The 17,260-nt window shown below is 48.5% G+C and overlaps 1 protein-coding gene across 3 annotated transcripts; it reads right to left on the reverse strand.

Moving 5' to 3' along the window:
• Positions 1-369: 369 nt before the first annotated feature.
• nlk1 (nemo-like kinase, type 1) lies at positions 370-16,886 on the reverse strand. 3 transcript variants are annotated; one of them, XM_026163904.2, is made up of 12 exons: positions 16,367-16,886; positions 15,466-15,873; positions 13,936-14,065; positions 13,793-13,848; positions 13,369-13,475; positions 12,464-12,549; positions 11,527-11,736; positions 11,033-11,134; positions 10,459-10,545; positions 7,308-7,506; positions 5,421-5,514; positions 370-4,641 (listed from the first exon to the last, which is right to left on the reverse strand). In XM_026163904.2, the coding sequence occupies exons 2-12, from the start codon at positions 15,771-15,773 to the stop codon at positions 4,593-4,595; spliced, it is 1,428 nt and encodes a 475-aa protein (XP_026019689.1). In that variant the 5' UTR covers positions 15,774-15,873; positions 16,367-16,886; the 3' UTR covers positions 370-4,592. The 3 variants fall into 3 exon arrangements, with proteins under 3 accessions (XP_026019689.1, XP_026019690.1, XP_080156180.1); XM_026163905.2 differs by lacking the exon at positions 16,367-16,886 and adding an exon at positions 16,041-16,301; XM_080300054.1 differs by lacking the exon at positions 10,459-10,545 and having other exon boundaries at positions 16,367-16,785.
• Positions 16,887-17,260: the final 374 nt, after the last annotated feature.

The following is a 17,260-nucleotide window of genomic DNA, read 5'->3' on the forward strand; positions in this document are numbered from 1 at the left end:
GGCGCCACCTAAAGGAAGCAGGTCGTGACTACTTTGTGAATTTATACACACACACACACACACACACACACACACACACACACAGCTCAAAACATTACAACAGGGGAAGGGAACTCCAGGCCTCGAGGGACGGTGTCCTGCAGGTTTTACACGTGTCCTCAACATGTCTCCAAGTTCTCCAGAGGCCTGGCAATGAACTAATCATATGATTCAGGTGTGCTGACCCTGCAGGCCTGGAGTCCCCCCCCCCTGCTGTAAAGTGTTTCTTTAATTTTTTGGAGCAGTCACATGACTGAGGAAAGCCGACATGAGATCATGCGGTGGATGCAGCGCAGCTGAAATGAGCTGCAGAGGAAACACGAGCCAGAGTTTCATCCAGTGTCCATTTATTTATGTATCTGTCATTCACTACTTTAACTCTAAACATTTTTTTAAGAAATTCAAGTATTTGTTGGGAACACAAGTCAAAAAAACCAAAAACTTTGCTAAAACAAAGACAAAAACATCTTTTTAAAACATCATATTTAGAATAATCAACACATCAAGTTTCTTTTCATAGAAGAAAAACGAGTCTAATCTCTACAGCAGAGCAGCCGCCTCGCTCCGCTTCACCCGACGGCTGATCTGAGAACAGTGCAGGGAGGGAAAGACCAAACACGGGTCGCCTAAGCTGGAAGGACCGCTACGACCACGACGACAGAAACGAGGAAAGAGACGAGTCCGGAGGGAAAACGGCCGAGTGACCGCGCGTCTCTCTGAAGTCAGAGTTGCACTTTTAGTCGCTGCGAACATCTGCTGAACATCTGCAGGCTGGAGAAACGACCCATTCATCATCGACCTTTAACAGAAACTCACAGAAATAGGATTTGTGACCCAATCTGCAGCAGGAAACGTGCTGCATGATATTTACATCACATGATGGTCGCTTTGTTTACCTGCAAGCAACCCGAGGCTGCTCGGACCTGATTGGTCAATACAAACAAAAGTGTGAGTCTCTGGACGAGTGACAGGTTTACCTGACGAGCCTCACGATCACACCGCCAAAAATAAACTTCGTTTTTTAAGAACACAAAATCGTTTCCTTGACTTTTCTTTAAGTCTCCTAAACGGCCGTTTTCCACAGTTATTGAGTTTACTGTAACAACCTGCAGACGTCTGCGGCGCTCAACGCTAACAAAGAAACGAACCAATCACACGACCTCCTGACGACGCTCCGGTGCCACCAATCTGTCCGTGCTCGTAATTTATAAGGAGGCCAAGAAAGAAGCTTCATGATGAACAATGTCGTCACACAGCCGAGCCTGTGCTGAGGAAAAGTTGGGCGTGAGGTGGAAGGAAACGCCTTCGAGGTTAAGGTCAAAGGTCTTCACACAGAATTCCTCTGCAGGACAAACCAACCAGCAGCAGCGTTCCGGTCATGTGACTGAAGTCAGACAGAGCTGCACACGTGCAGTGTTGTTGTTGTTGTTGTTGTCGTTGTTGTTGTGTAAACGTTCTCGTCTCCGGACTCGCATAAAAACAAAGAAAAACCCCAAAAAATCTAATTCGATCACAACAAACAAAAACAAAATAAAAGCCTGCTAATAAAATCACTTCCTAAAGATGAATTAAATAAAACGACCACAAAAGGTTTTCGTCATCTTCGACAAACTCAACCATTGCACAGCATTCAGACCCAAACGCTCTCCGCGGGGTAATAAATATACACATGCAGATATACAAGTCGCCCTCCGCGTTTCCACGGCGACGCAAGCTGAGGTTTCAGGGGTTCCAAGAAAGTTTAAAGAAACCAGGAGCGGCGCGGACGCCCGGCGCCGATCCCACCGAACCCAGGAAGCGAGGCACCGCGAGCTGTGGGTTCCCGCCGAGTCTTCACATCGCAAAGTTCGTGAAACGACCAAAAACAAACAAACTTGGGCTGCTTCGTCGACCCTCAGAGATCCTAAAAAGCTTCTTTGCAGTCACACGGCACTAAATAGGTGGGGGAGGGGCTGCCAATCTCCAATCAGAACCAGGCTGATGGATGACACGCCTGCTCAGCCACAGGTGTGATCACAGACGTCAACCTGCTGCTTCCTGATGCGATTTTTCCTTTTTCTTTACAACAAAATGAGAAACTGAAATTATTCATCAACTACTGAGAACATCAGGATGATTAATCTGCTGATTTCACACACACAGTAAAATCTGCTTCCGTGTTAAACAGGCGCCTCTCGCGTGTGAAACAGCGGCTAAAGCGGCGTCTGCTTATTTTCAAGGTGAAACCTTCAGTTTAGCGCGTTACCAAAACCACCAGCGGGCCCCTCAGACTGAAGGCCTGCAGGCTTGCGACCAATCACACTTCAGGAGAGCCGTGAGCATCAGGCACCGCTGATCGTCGACGCTTCAACGTTTTTAATGGTTTTGAAGCTACAAACATACGACTCCGCTTCCTGTCTGCGGCCGACACAGGATGGAGCGGTACAAGATAAATCGGGAGCTTTTACTCTGAAAATCCTCGTGCATATTTTCGGTCTTGTTCCCACCGCAGGACCTTTTGAGGAACTGGGGTCATTTATCTGCGTTTCCTCCACAGGAGTCCAAACAAAGCCCAGAAACTCCCTTCAGCCACTTCCTGAAGATCCCAGCTCCGAATCCTCCATCTGATGTTTTTGTAATTCTCATTTTGGCCACAAGGAGACGACGAGCACACTGCATTTAAAAGATGGATGTTGCTGCTGCAGACGCCGTTTGGTTAGTGAAGTCCCGTTTTTAGGCGGGAACGATCTGACTGAAAACGGCACATCCCGCTGAGCCTCAGATCACCATGACAACCATAAACTACGAATCTCCTTCATGTTTTATTCAGACGAGAAGCTGAGACCACAAACAGGAAAATGTTCGCAGAGCGACGCGCTTCTCTACAACTAACCCTTCCTGCAGCTAGGAGTCGCCCCCTGCTGGCCATTAGGAAGAACGCAGGTTTAAGGCACTTCTGCAGCGCGTTTTACACCATGCACAAGTGCCATTTAGCGCAGCACTTCCTGCGGCTGAAAACAAGTGTTAGAAAGAAAAAACTAAAGAGGGAAGCTGGAAAGACTCATTTTCATCCTGACAAACACTTCAGATCACACTCAGGAAAAACAAATCTGAGCTTCCAGAGTTTAGTAAAGGAACTGAGTTCTCTCAGATTTAGACGTGGGAACCCGATTACAGGGCTGAAGGACGGTTCCTGGGTTCTTGGGACCTTTAGGCTCCTGGGTGGTGGAGGAAACGCACCGCTGCCGTCCCGTTAGCACACCGGGGTAACACCGCCGCCTCCTTTTGTGGTTTCACGCAGTTCATCTATGAGGACACCTGAGCCTCCGCCTGACACGGGAAAACACAAACAAAAAAAACAAAAAAACCCAGCAGCATTTCACCCACAGCGTCCCGTCCACACCGACTCAGAGCGAGCACGAGGTAAAAGTCACTGAATCTGGAGGAATGATGGGGAAAGTGGTTTCATTTCCCCTCCAGTTTATTCTTTTTATAGAGGCTTTTATTTTTCCTTGGATTGAGGTAACCTGCCACGGTGGAGACACACCCCTGTCAAACACTCAATAAATTAAAAGAAAACGTCACCGTCACTTCCTCTTCCTGTTAGCGAGGGCGGAGGAGGTGAGCGGGGAAGTGTCAGAACACACGCTGAGACGGGAGGGAAAAGTCCGCATTAGGGGAGAAGCTGCCACATATCTGCAGATATCTCTTTCTGATCAGAACACCGCATCAGACGACTCAAAGCAGTCACAATTTCCTGTCGTCCTTTTCAAAATAAGAGTCTGCCACCACACAGCCTGGAGAAATGAAACTGAGGACGATGAATTCCTGATTAAACTCCTGCTGGACGAGGGAGAAGGGTGGTCAAACACAAGAACCGAACAGCTCGCCGGGGGGTTGGGGGGGGCAAAGGTAACCGTGTGTGCAGAAACACCTGTTGGTTAAAACCTGCTACATCTGTGAAATTGCATTATCATCACCACGCGGCCGCCATGAAGACGCCGCGAGGTGAAAACACAGTGAGTGATGTGGTATTTATAAGGAAAGGAAACAAAGACCTTGGCGATGTTTGGCGGGCGATGATGTCATACCGACCAACCCATTACATCGTAGGCAGCCCCGCCCCCCACCGTGTTTATCGCCTTTTCGAATGAATCCGTATTGCACAGGGCTGGAATGACTTCAAACATCAACTAAGCATCGAATCTACCAAACAGTTAAAATCTTTAAAGTCTCTACGAACACATGAAAATCCAAATCCAGTCCACTTCCTGTGTCTCACGTCAGCAGCTTTTTTTTTTTTTTTGTTTTGTTTTTTTTTTTAAGTTCAGCACCGAAAAACGCCGAGCGTCAGAAGTTTGGGTCGAATCACGGGGGAGGAAATATTTGAGGTTTTTCACGAGGTCCTGGTGTGGGCGGGTGTGACGGTCTCCTCCAGGTGAAGGGAAAAAAACAAAAAACAAAAAGGAAGAAGAAGAAAAGATGACCCAAACTCTTCAGTGCTTTCAGATGCCACAGCCAATGAAATCCCCTCTCAAACTGCCGTCGCTCCTCGAGATGCAGAGGAGCGCCGTTCATCTCTCCTCCTTCCTGGACACCTTAGAGGAGTGCCACGCAGTGGACCTGTGGAAACAAAGACGGTGAGTGTTCACCAGGCCAGGGCGACATCATAGTCCTCAAAGAGACAGATGCTCATTTTTCTGTTAGAGACAATACTGAGGTCACCTTATTCAATGTAATGTATACAGCACCAAACCACAACAGCAGCCTCCTCAAGGCGGTTTATATTGTAACCCCAACAATCAGACGGCCCCTACGAGCAAACACTTGGCAACAGTGGGAACAACAAAAAAAACAAAAAAAAAAAAACACTCCCTTTTAACAGGAAGAGAGCTCCAGTAGAATCAGGCTCAGATGTGGAGGAGAGATTAATAATTAGATGCAGAGGTGTATAAACAGGGATTAAGGAAGAAGTCTGAGGAGCTTGGAAAGAAAAGCATCTGGACTTCTTTAAGTTGCTTGAAGACGTTTCACCTCTCATCCGAGAAGCTTCTTCAGTTCTAAGGTCAAATGGTGGAGGGTGGCAGGTTAAAGCCCTGTGGGAGTGCCCCCCCCCAAGAGGGTCAATGGGATCTGGGACTCTCCACCATTTGACCCTAGAACTGAAAAAGTGTTTAAGACTTAAAAGTTGAATGAAGAAAACGCCTGTATGAGCTGCACTCGGTGACAGTAGGAATAAAGAACTCCTAAACAGGAAGAGACCACAAACAGAGCCGGATCAGGCTTATCTTGTAGTTTTGCACCGAGTCTATGTTATCAGTTTCAGCACAAACGCATTGATTTTAACGTCGCCTTGTTTTCCTCAACCCACCCTGAAGTCCTGCCCTCCTCATCCTCCTCACCTGATGAAAGTCTTGAAGGCAGCACTCTGAGGATTGATGCACAGCGGCACCCGTTTGCCCTGCTGGTGCTCCGTGATGAAGCGATGGATCAACTCTGAGGACAGAAACGGGATCATCAGCCGCAATCAGCCGCAAACATCACAAAGGAAGCTTACAGCTGTAACCTCCAGTTATGGAGGACAAACTGCAAAAATCGTTATATATAAAAAAAAAAACAAAACAAAAACCCCACAGTATACCACACACACCACAAAGAATAATAAAATATCTAAATTAAATACGGTATTATAGAAAAACAAATAATTTCAAGAGTTTCAAATCATCTCGATGATGATTTCACCAGGTTTAGACCTCCACACTCCACTTTCACAGTGAAGGCTACTGCTCTCTCTCAGAGTTAGTGTTTGTTTGTAGGGCTTTTATTATGAAAGGTAAAGAGGATGTTTGTCAAAGACTTGTTTGACTGTGCGACATCAATCACCTACTGCTGGGAAAATTAAAGTAAAAACCTGTAACAAACATTACGTGGCTACGGCTCGGCCATATTATACCGTTCACAGTACAACGCTACAACGTTGGGCAACGATAAGAAAATGAAATATCGCGATAGAATATGGGTAAAACGCTCATGCGCAGTGCCTTTGTTTGCGCACTGCGTGGTGTTTGTCCGTCAGACACACAAATTGTTTTGTAGAACATGCAAGCGGCCGTCGTTATTGCCGTATTTGTCAGACTACGGTGCTCGTAAATCTGGGAGTAATCTGGGTCCTAAACTCAGTTTACTTCAGGTCCTAAAGTCAAACGGCCACTGCAGCATCACTGAGAGTTAAACTGTCTAAATTCTTTCATCTTTAATAAAATGATCAGCGTTGCTGCTTTACCAGGTGTAACTATGAAGTTTAACATCCAGGCATCCATGAAAACAGAATTCATTACATTTAACGGAGTTAGACGTTAGCAGGAAGTTAGCGGAAGTTAGCTCGCTAATTACTTAAACACGCACACTTTACTTTTACTTTTATAGCATGTTCTGACAGAGATTTCTGAAGCATTCAAACGTACAGCTCTGCTACCACTTCCAACATGAATGAAAGCAGAAAACTAAACAGCAGTGACGTTTGTAGGGTTACTGAAGTTGGACTAGCTGCTATATAATGATGTGCTACGTGATCGCTAGCTACACAGCTATGTTAGCATAGCATAAACAGTGAAGCTGCAGGATGAATGCTAACTTTCTTCCACCCGATTAAAGTTAACGTGAAGGTTCCTGATAGTTAGAGACAAATGCAATCGCATGGCAGGATGCTGTAAACGGACCAAACTTCAGTCAGGAGAACAACTGAGATAATCCATCCACAACACGAGGTTAGTCATTAATATACTGCAACAACACAGGAACAGAGCTGCTGTGATAGAATTCAGCATTAATGAATCAATGGTACAGAAGTGGAGGAAGCAAGAAGAATGAGCTGAATAAAGTTTGATTTATCTGACTGCTTTGTTTTGCTTAATGTGCCTTATAATCCCGTGCAGCTTGTGGTCGGAAAAGTCCGTATTTGACTTTTTTATTTGGCACACTGCAGTTTAATGTTGCAAAGCTCCTCTTTTTAACTTCAGTGGATATTATACATGGTTAACTCAGGATATGTCAGCACATTTCTACTGGAGATGCCTTTGGTTAAACTTTCAGCAAGGAATTTGTATTTGCACTGTTAAATGTTGTTAGCCAATTATATCGTCAGTTATATCGTTTTCACAAATTTTCAAATATATATCGTGATGAATATTTTTGCCCATATCGCCCTAATCTATTCGTGACCCAGAGCGAGTCGCGCTTTCATGCTCAGACTGCCGCCAAAGGAAAGCATCACGGTGCCGCCGGTGTACCTTTCCCCTGCCACACTGACAGGAGGCTGTTCTCGTAGCTGTGGCTGAACGGACGCTCAGCGACCGGCTCAAAGTCCCGGGTGTAAACTCGCCCGCTGGGGACGGAGTAGCAGCACTGACACATGCAGGTGTGGTAACGCAGACGCCCTTCATCCAGGTAAGGGTGGGAGAGGGCGTCGCTGCCCGAAATCCTCTTGGCCTGAAGAGAAGAGCAGAGGAACAGTGAATAATTCTCCAGCTGACGGATTCAGGTGAGACCATACCACCATACCACCTTTATTTATAAAGCACTTTAACATAAAACCAGAGTTCACAAAGTGCTGTACATGCTAAAAGCATAAGTAAAGAAAATTAAAATGAGATAAGATAAAATAAATAACTAAAAAAAAAAAAACTAAAATAAATTAAAACATGTCAAAACAAATTAAGTCAACCCCTCTAATCAATGCCAAAGGCTTCAGCGAATAAATATGTTTTAAGAAGACTTTTAAATTCAGAGAGAGAAGAGGCCTGCCTAACATGCAAGGGTAGATCATTCCACAACTTTGGAGCAGCTACAGCAAAAGCACGATCACCTTTAAATTTATACTTAGTTTTCGGTACCTTAAGGAGCTGCTGATTGGCGGACCTAAGGGAACGGGCAGGTGTATATGGTTGTAGTAGCTCCGAGAGGTAAGGGGGGGGCCAGGCCATTAAGAGATTTAAAAGCAAATAAGAGAATTTTAAAAACAATCCTGAAATGTACAGGTAGCCAGTGGAGTGAAATTAAAATTGGGGTAATGTGCTCAAACTTTTTTGTTCCAGTTAAGAGACGTGCTGCAGCATTTTGCACAACCTGCAGGCGCCTAATGGACGCATCACTAACCCCAAAATAAAGTGCGTTACAATAATCCAGCCTAGAAGTAACAAAGGCATGGATTACTGTCTGAAAATGCTGTTTCGATAAGATAGGCTTTATTTTGGCTAATTCCCTCAAATGAACAAAGCTAGATCTGACAACAGCTCTGACCTGGCTTTCAAGTTTAAGATTTGCCTCTATTTTAACTCCCAGATTAGTGATGACTGGTTTAACATACTGTGCCAGTGAACCAAGATCTATAATAGTGGCCTCAGAAACGCCACCAAAAACCATCACTTCTGTTTTCTGTTCATTAAAATGTAAAACGTTCAAAGCCATCCAGGCCCTTATTTCATCAAGGCATCTGAGCAGCGGGTCTACTGAGAAGCCATTTATCTTTTTAAGTGGGAAATAAATCTGGGAGTCATCGGCGTAGCAGTGGAAAGAAATCCCATGTTTCCTGAAAATAGACCCAAGGGGTCGGAGATCTAGAGAGAAAAGAAGCGGGCCTAAAACTGAACCCTGTGGGACCCCACATTGAAGAGAAGCAACAGAGGATACAAACTCCCCGAGTTTCACAGAGAAAGTTCGCTCTGCCAAATAGGATCTGAGCCACTGCAGTGCGGCACTCCGCATACCCACCAACTGCTCTAAACGGGAAATTAAAATATTATGATCCACTGTATCAAAAGCAGCAGTTAAATCTAACAGCACAATAATAACACAGTCACCTGAGTCATTTGCCAAAAACACATCATTAAAAACTCTTAAAAGGGCAGATTTGGTACTATGTAAAGCTTTAAAACCAGATTGGAAAACTTCTAAAATACCGTGTTCTTCTAGGAAGGACATTAATTGCTTGTAAACTACCTTTTCAAGAATCTTTGAGATAAAAGGCAGTTTGGAAATAGGTCTGTAATTCGCAATAATATCAGGATCAAGAGCAGGTTTCTTGAGTAGAGGCTGAATCACCGCATGTTTGAGATTGACAGGTACAACACCAGAGGACAAACTACTATTTACAATGGATTGTACAGCTGATGCTATAGTGAGAAAAACCTCTTTGAAAAATCGAGGAAGGAGAGCATCATAAGGGGAACCTGAGGGCTTCATGTGAGCAACCAACTCCTGCAGGCAGCGCAAGGAAACTGGCTCGAACCTGTCAAAGACAGCAGAACTAGGGACAGGGGTAGAGCCCAAGTACTGAGCCCTGTGCAACACCCTCAAGGAAACTACCAGTCACACACATTCAGCCGGGTGTCACGTGAACATCTGTCCTGCTGGACTAAAACCAGCGCTCAGCTAACGAGTGACACCTGAGTTTGGCAGTGGATCAACAGCTGTGCTCGATCGTGTCACCACTTTCACGGAAAGGCCGTGCACGTGCTGCTTTTCATACAGCACAAATATCCACAGATACAAGGCGCAACCCGGGCACAGAGTTAAGGTCTCAGTGTGAGCAGAAGATTTAAAATGTCAGACGAGCTGCATTAAATCCACTCTGAGACGAAACGCTAACAAAACAAAAATCAGTCCAGTTCCTCGAATGAAAGGTGAAAATCTGCACTTCAAGCATCTGTTTGGTTTTTTAAATCCACGGTGTTGAGAGAGACAACAGCTGTGACAAAAGCACAGCTGTGGAAACATCTGGGCTGCACCGCCCAGAGTTCCACCTTCTGGCTGCAGTAGTGAGTTACATCACAATGGATACTTATCAGTGGGACAGAAACCTTTTCTGTGCTGACGTCACCGAGTCGCCTCAGCTGTTACAGCTCAGTGATAACTGTCCAGGGTTTCATTTCCTCAGCAGTAAATATGATATCTGGTAACAGCAACAGTACGTGGCTCTCCTGAACCCCAAACTGTGACGAGGAAAAACCCTGAAGACCCATCAATCAGCTGGTGTTACTTACAAGTCCACAAGACCCGCTCACCAAATCACTCGCCAACGACTAAAAACCCAGAGATTTACCGCCGTCATGCTCGCTCTCTTCCGAGCTTCCTGCCAGGGTCGCCGACTCCTCTTCCTTCTTCTAACATCTAGAGACTCGTAGCCAATGGCGTGTGCCGCTCACCAAACTTACACCCTGAAAGAAGCGGCGAGGGCACCGAGCGGGAACGAAAGCCGAGCAGACCTCGCCGTTACAGGCGATGCGACTTAAAGCTGTTCGTTGGAGTAAAACAGCTGCAGCGTTAATTCAGACCGAGGTGTCCACGTTTGGGTCACAACAGCAAACATTAAACAGAACGAGCTGAAGGTCAGAAGACGACAGAGCGCCGGAGGAGCCGGACATCAGCTCAGCATCAACTCACCGGATCAAAGACCAGCATCCGGCAGAGGAGGTGCACGGCCTCGTGGGTCGCTCCGTCAGACAGCATGTAGAGCACCGACAGCGACGGCTGAGGACCAGAAACAGCACGAACAACAAGTCAGCACCGGAGACGCTGAGACGATCAACACAAAGAATGAATGCAGCAGAGTCACAGTCAACGTTTTTAAAACTTTAAGACTTCCTGGTTCAAGTGTTTGTGATCGTCTGCGGTACAAAAGTTTCAGACTTTTCAAAAACATGAATTGTGATTGTTTGTGCGAATGCGAGTCTGCAGCTGCAACGCAGCAGAACTTCAGGTCAGATCTGATCTTCCATCATCACTCTGTCCCACATTTCCCAGTAAACCCACCTCATTACCTGGCAGACATTTTGGATGTGTACCGTGTCTGTAAAGCGTTACACAACCACCACACGTTAGCGGGAGCTGCGGGGTGACCGAGTGGGCGGCTACTGTGAACACACGTGTGTAATAAAAGAAAGCAACGCGGCCTTCTTCCAGAGCAGAGAGCGGCGTGCTGCTGCTCAGCTCACGAGCACACCACGCAGTCACGTACCGGTTTGTGCGGCCCCCTCAGGATGTGGGCCCGGGCGCCCTCGCAGGCCGCTGCCAGGGCCGACAGAGGCGGCGTTCCCAGCAGGTCGGTGATCAGGTCCAGCTGCGACACAGAGACAGACCGCTTCACATCACAGAAGACCAGACAAAGGTTTGGATTTGTGGATCCTCAGAGCTGGAACAGCCGTGCCGCCATCTTTAATCCCACTTTCCGCGGCACGACTCAAACACGGATTCTACCTGAGCCGAGTCCACAGGTGAAACATTTTAACATGTTCATATAAACTGAAATCAAAGCTGAGAGGTGGATGTACATCAAAAGTTCAAAGGTCAAAGTTACGCATACATACCTGAACATCATCTTAGCCACACCTCTGAACTAACAGGAGGAGGAGCTAACCCTGTCACCTGACTGAACCTGTTATCAGCAGCTCTGCAGGTTTTTTTGTTTTTAAATGAATGTGTTGCCGGTTGCCGTGACGCCCGGCGTCTCACCTGCTGAATGGGACTCTGAGCCTGGAAGAGGATGCGTCGCCCCAGCAGCTCGGCGAAGATGCAGCCCACCGACCACACGTCGATGGCTGAGCTGTAGTGCCGGCAGCCCATCAGCACCTCCGGCGCCCTGTAGTACTGAGTCACCACCTCCTGCGTCATGTGACGTGACGGGTCGGGCTCCTCCACACGCGCCAGGCCGAAGTCACAAATCTGAGCAAAATGGAAAAAACGTCAACAGCTCTATCCGAGTCACTCGAGCAAGCAGCTGATTGGTTTCCTCGTGTTTTGGAAAGGCGGCAACTTTTGTCCCTCCCACAGCGCAGCGTCAGGCCCAAACGCAGCAAAGACGTTTCAACACCACGAAAATCTGAGTAACTTCCCAACGAGTGGTTTCCTCAGACTCATCGGCTCCTCCTGCTTGGTGTAGCTACAAACGCCGCTGTGAGAGCATCGCCGTCTCTGAGCCTGGTACAGGTCGGAAAAGTATCTGTTGTATGTGTTAATTATTGCCACAACGATCGTGTTTTAAATAAAGCGCGCCTCGTTTTTGCCCTTAAAAATCTCAGACAGACGCCCTCGTCCAGTCGCTAAACCCCGCCCCTTTTCCACTCCAGTTTCAGCTTTAACTGGTGATTTCATGAACGGGAGCCGTGCGTCTCTCTGCACCACGCCTGCCACAGACTGGGGATCTGTGACCCCCCCGCCCCCCGCTTAAACAGCTGTGATAGGCTCCACCCCCTGGATCATCAGAAAACCGTTCCAACGTTTTAGCCGCCAGCACTGACCGCGGTGGTTTTGCAGGTGTCGATTTTGCATCTCGACCGTAACGCAGAGCAGCACAAGTTACCATGGCAATGTACTTGGTAACAAGCGAACCGCCTTCATAACCCCGGTAACCAGGCCTCGCGGCCTCTGATACAGGCGAGTGCGGCGTTACCTTGAGCAGGCAGTTGCTGTTGACCAGCAGGTTTCCGGGTTTGATGTCTCTGTGCAGGATCCCAGCGGAGTGCAGGTACTTCAAACCTGGACAGGAAACAGAGAGGAGGTCAGAGTTTTAAGCCTTCACCTGCTGAACCTCGATTCTGCACCGTCTGTATCGATATGCGCCGAGGTCGTCACCTTCATGGAGGAAAGAGTTAAAGTCGTCCTCCTGGTGAGCGACGACAACGTTTAAATCAGCGGTCCCCGCCGTCCGGTTTATGCCCAACAACATTTTCACAGGCCGGCCTTTAAGGTGTCGCAGATAAATACAACAAAATCAAACCGGCACCAAAAGAAGATTTATTCATAACGCAGGAAAGACCCGGAGAAACCGAGTGAACGATAGAAACGAGCCTCAACTCTCGCGGACCGGGACTGGTCCGTGGTCCGGGGACCGCTGGTCTAAACCACCAGCATCACTGTGACGACTTCTTTCACTCTCCTCCGTTTCTGCTATTCTGCTTCCATCTCGAGACATCACACGTCACCGACCCGCCCGGCGAGGTGACGAAGACAACTAACTCCCAGAACTACAGCAGGAAACTCACTTCCTCCAGTGAAGTTTAAAATTTCATTACTAATCTGAGATTTAAAGGGAAAGATGGAGCCTGCAGTAGGACACGCTGCTCGCTGCAGCTTATGAGACCGTCACAGGAAAGTAAACAAAGCGAGGCAGCGAGACTGAACGACTGTTTAAATATAGGCCGAGACATTCGGAGGCGGATGATGATCGGCAGCTTTGCCTCTTCAGGAGAAAGATGGACGTGTGCGTTTGAAGCCGGCGGTGTATTTAAATCTCGTACTGAACGCGATCATGTCGCTCGGCCCGTGTGGCGGCGGGACGCGAAAGAGCCGGCTCACCTCGGAGGATCTGGTAGAGGAAGACCTTGATGTGGTCCGTGGTGAGCGGCTGAGGAGACACGATCACTTTGTGGAGGTCGCTCTGCATCAGCTCTGTTATCACGTAGCTGCGGGGCGGTGAGCAGTCAAGGAAAAAAAATAAAATGCACACGCTCACACACGGACCGACCTCCGCCTACACGAGCACGACGCATCGCCCAGCACCGGCCTCCGAGGCGGGGGAGCGCCGGGGCCGCTCAGTGAAAAGTGCCGATGTAACATTTTTTAGAAATGATGCACATTAAATATTCATCAGCAGCCTCGTGCTTCACATCTGCGAGGAGCTGGATTTAGACCGGACACCGGCGGCTAAATTAAGCGAGTTAAAGGAGGACGTGAGGGAGAACTAATGAGGAGAAACTGGGACAGAAGGACTGAAGGATACATCTCCTCGAAGCAGTCGATCTGCGGAGGCTGCAGAATGTCCAGAGCCGACAGAACCTGCACGGAGAGAGAAAAACGGCATCAGCTCAGCGTCCACATCCAAATAAGAGCCTCTTCAAAATAAAAGCGCCCGCAGGTCGTTACATTGTCGTGTTTGAAGAAGCACAGCATCCGCAGCTCTCTGAAGACCCTCTTGCAGGAGACCAGGTTCTGGAAGACGTTGGGCATCTTCTTCAAAGCCACCTTCCGGCCGTCCCGAGGATCGGTCACAGACCTGTGAGGAAACGAGGCGCACGCTTCCTGTCACAGCTAGAAGACAGTCTGACGACACAGTTTAGGGTCGCTCGGTCTGCAGACACACAACAGCTAACTGCTGCTCAAAGTGAATAAAGTTACAGTGAGTCACAGGTTCAGCGCAGCGACTCTAGTGCTCGACACAAAGCAGGCCTCAGGCCATGGCGGGTTAATCCTTTAAGTTTGGGCTGAAAACGCTGCATCTAAGAGACGAGACGGTGCTGCTGGAGGACAGGTGCAGTTACCCAAGTGTGGGGCTCACGTCACACACCTACATCAGCCTCACTGTGAAGCAGAGGCCACGTTCATATGGATGCAACTGCAAATGAGCCGTGTATTCCTCATATGCTGATGCCAAACCACATACAGGGACGTGCACGCCCACGGTACCAGAAGATCAGGGCCAAACATTTTTACTATGACTGTTTAACCAACACGACTCATGAACGTACACAGGAAGCAGAATTAAAGCTTCACAGTAAATGTGCTGGCCCCTCTTTGGGCTGCAGCGTCTCTGGTGGACGGCGCTAATCTAAAGACGAGGGAAACAAGCTGCTCGTCTGCACACGGCTTCACCTGGAAAACAGACATTTATAAAAAAAAACACTCAGTGAGGGGGAGCTCTGATTGGTCAGTTACATTAAAATGAATCCCTGTATGAGGTCTTTAAACCTCCGATGTGATTATTAAAGTAAACTGAACAGAGTGTGGAAGACAAGACGAAGAGCAGCATCAGCTCCTTTGACCTTTGAATAAATCTTGTTTCACTGAGCCTGATTTAGCAGCCTGTCACAGACCCCCCCCCCCAGCAGCAGTGAAGATGATGCTGTTGTAGTTTGCGGTGGAGCCTCAGGCGGCCGTGGTTTGGTCTACAGTAATGATGTGCAGTTCTCACAGACAGTTTTACTCTCCAAACTCCAGCTCCTATACCAGCTGGGAAGCAACCGTGACGTTTACCTGTCGTGAATCCAGCCCGGCTTACATAACAGCAAACACACATTTTCTAACATGTTCTACACGACCTGTTGACTTATCGGCCCACTGACAACCAATCACACGGGTTCAGGCTTTATCCAAAACACACAACCCTGAGGACAGCTTGGCCAGGTTACAGCTGGGGGGCAAGGCCTCAGGCTGCAGCTGTGCAGAGCATCAAAGGTCTAAAACCACTCAAACCAGCTTAACCAGAAATGATCAGAGGCTGGTGATGAACCCAGATGGCGATGAGGTGATGCCATCTTGTGTGGTGACAGTTTGAGCGCATGTAAACAAAGATGGAGCTGAGTTTCAAGTCTGCACAAACAAGATGGAAGTCGGAGCAGAGGGAGCTTTCTGACAGCAGGGATGTGAAGCATGATTACGATCACAGCGTTTTCTTACCAAACAACTCCAAATGCGCCATAACCGATGGGTCGGTCTGGCTCCATCTCTGCGGGGCTCGGCACCTCGCTGGCTGGGTTGCTGTAGGGCTGAGGCACCGCCGCGCCGCCGCCGGTGCTTCCTCCGAGGGCTGTGGGGTGACGAGGGGTCCCTGCCGGGGCGGTGGGTCCGGTGAGGCACGGTGTGGCGCTGAGGCCCGTGGAGGGGGCTCCGCAGGAGGAGCTCACGCAGAAATACTTGTGGCCCAGCTCAGAGCCCGGAAATAGGTCTCCACACACGGTCTGCCGGCCTGCGCCGTGAAATGCCATCCTCCTCCCGGAGCACCACCCGGACACGGTCGCGTTATCTGCCGCTGCCTGCTGCTGCTAGGCTCGGAGGACCCGCAGCTCCCCGCTAAGCATGCCCAGCCTGTGAAGGAGGCAGACACACGTCAACGCGCTGTGGCTTGAAACACATAAACACGTTCACAGGCCGAAGTGTGCTAGTTAAATCCAGGCTAAATCCAGGCCCGCGGCGGAACGGACCTCCGACACAGCCGAGCCGAGCCACCTTTGTTTGTATCAGGCTGCGCTCACCTGGTTAGTGGAGCAGCTAGCATCCCCCGGCTAACTAACGAGTCAGCGTCCAAAAACAGAAATATAAAATAATCCACCCGCTGCTCCATCACCCAGCTCGGCTGCACAGAGACCACAGCACCCACTCAAGCACACGCATCGATATTCACTCTTATTTTTCTTCTAAAACCAATAAAACAAAAACGCGTCCGCAGCTAACCAGCTGTTCTGGCTAACCAGTTAACCCCCCCGATGACCCACATAACCATCACCGGCCGGACGAGCTGACCTAGATCGACTAAGAAAGCGAGCTTTCCCCCGCGAGGTCCAAAAATGAGCCTACAAACCTGACTCGGTTAAGCAGCCGATAGCATGACACGGAAACGGGCTTAAAGAAGGCGAGAAAAGCCGAGTTAAATCCTCGAGCTAGCCGGGATGGTTAGCCAGCGGAGCCGCTAGCTGCAGCTAGCTGCGGGCTGCTCACTAGCTGGCCGCGACGCCGTCACAGGCGGAGAAGAAGCGTCCATATAGGCGGTTTCTCCTCTTTTCCGGGTGGAGGTTCATCCAACGGCAGGTTCCGAGCGGGGCTTCGACCCAGCAGGGCTTCGGCTCCGGACTACAGCGACAGCTTAGCCCGGCTAGCCTGTAGGAGGAGCAGGTGAAGCCGGATGGGGAGGGTGGATGATATTTTTTTTCCCCCACTCTGCTGTAAACACTGGGTGACAAATTAAAGGAAAAGAAAACCCAGAATAAACGAGGATAAATGCAGGTGCTTCCTGACACAGGTGCGCCACATGGTAACAGCCAATCAGCATCCAGCCCTGTTCTGCACAGGTGTGAACACAGCAGGCAGGTTCAGCGGATTCTGGAGGCGTTTAAAATGGATCAACAGGGCTGATTGTTGGCGACCATTATTGGTGCAAATTCTGGTATCGGTAGGACCCCACGTAAACACACGGCCGCTATCCCCGATAACAATGCCGATACTTTCATCCAGGTAATGTAGGGGAGAGGTGAATCATCATCATGTTTGCAAATTCTGAACACACTTTAATGAGCACTACATCACTGTTTTTACTTTCCATAATAATTAGATAACACAACAAGATATTTCAGAATATTTCATTTTAAAACTTTGTTGGAGTCCTACGATGTAAATGTGCGTCTCTAAAGAACTCAGAGTCACCATCTGCTGTCTGTAAAACAAAAGACATCAATACAAATTCTATATTTATATATAC

This window comes from Astatotilapia calliptera, chromosome 4 (genome assembly GCF_964374335.1).
Source record: "Astatotilapia calliptera chromosome 4, fAstCal68.1, whole genome shotgun sequence".
NCBI classification, from domain to species: Eukaryota; Metazoa; Chordata; class Actinopteri; order Cichliformes; family Cichlidae; genus Astatotilapia; species Astatotilapia calliptera.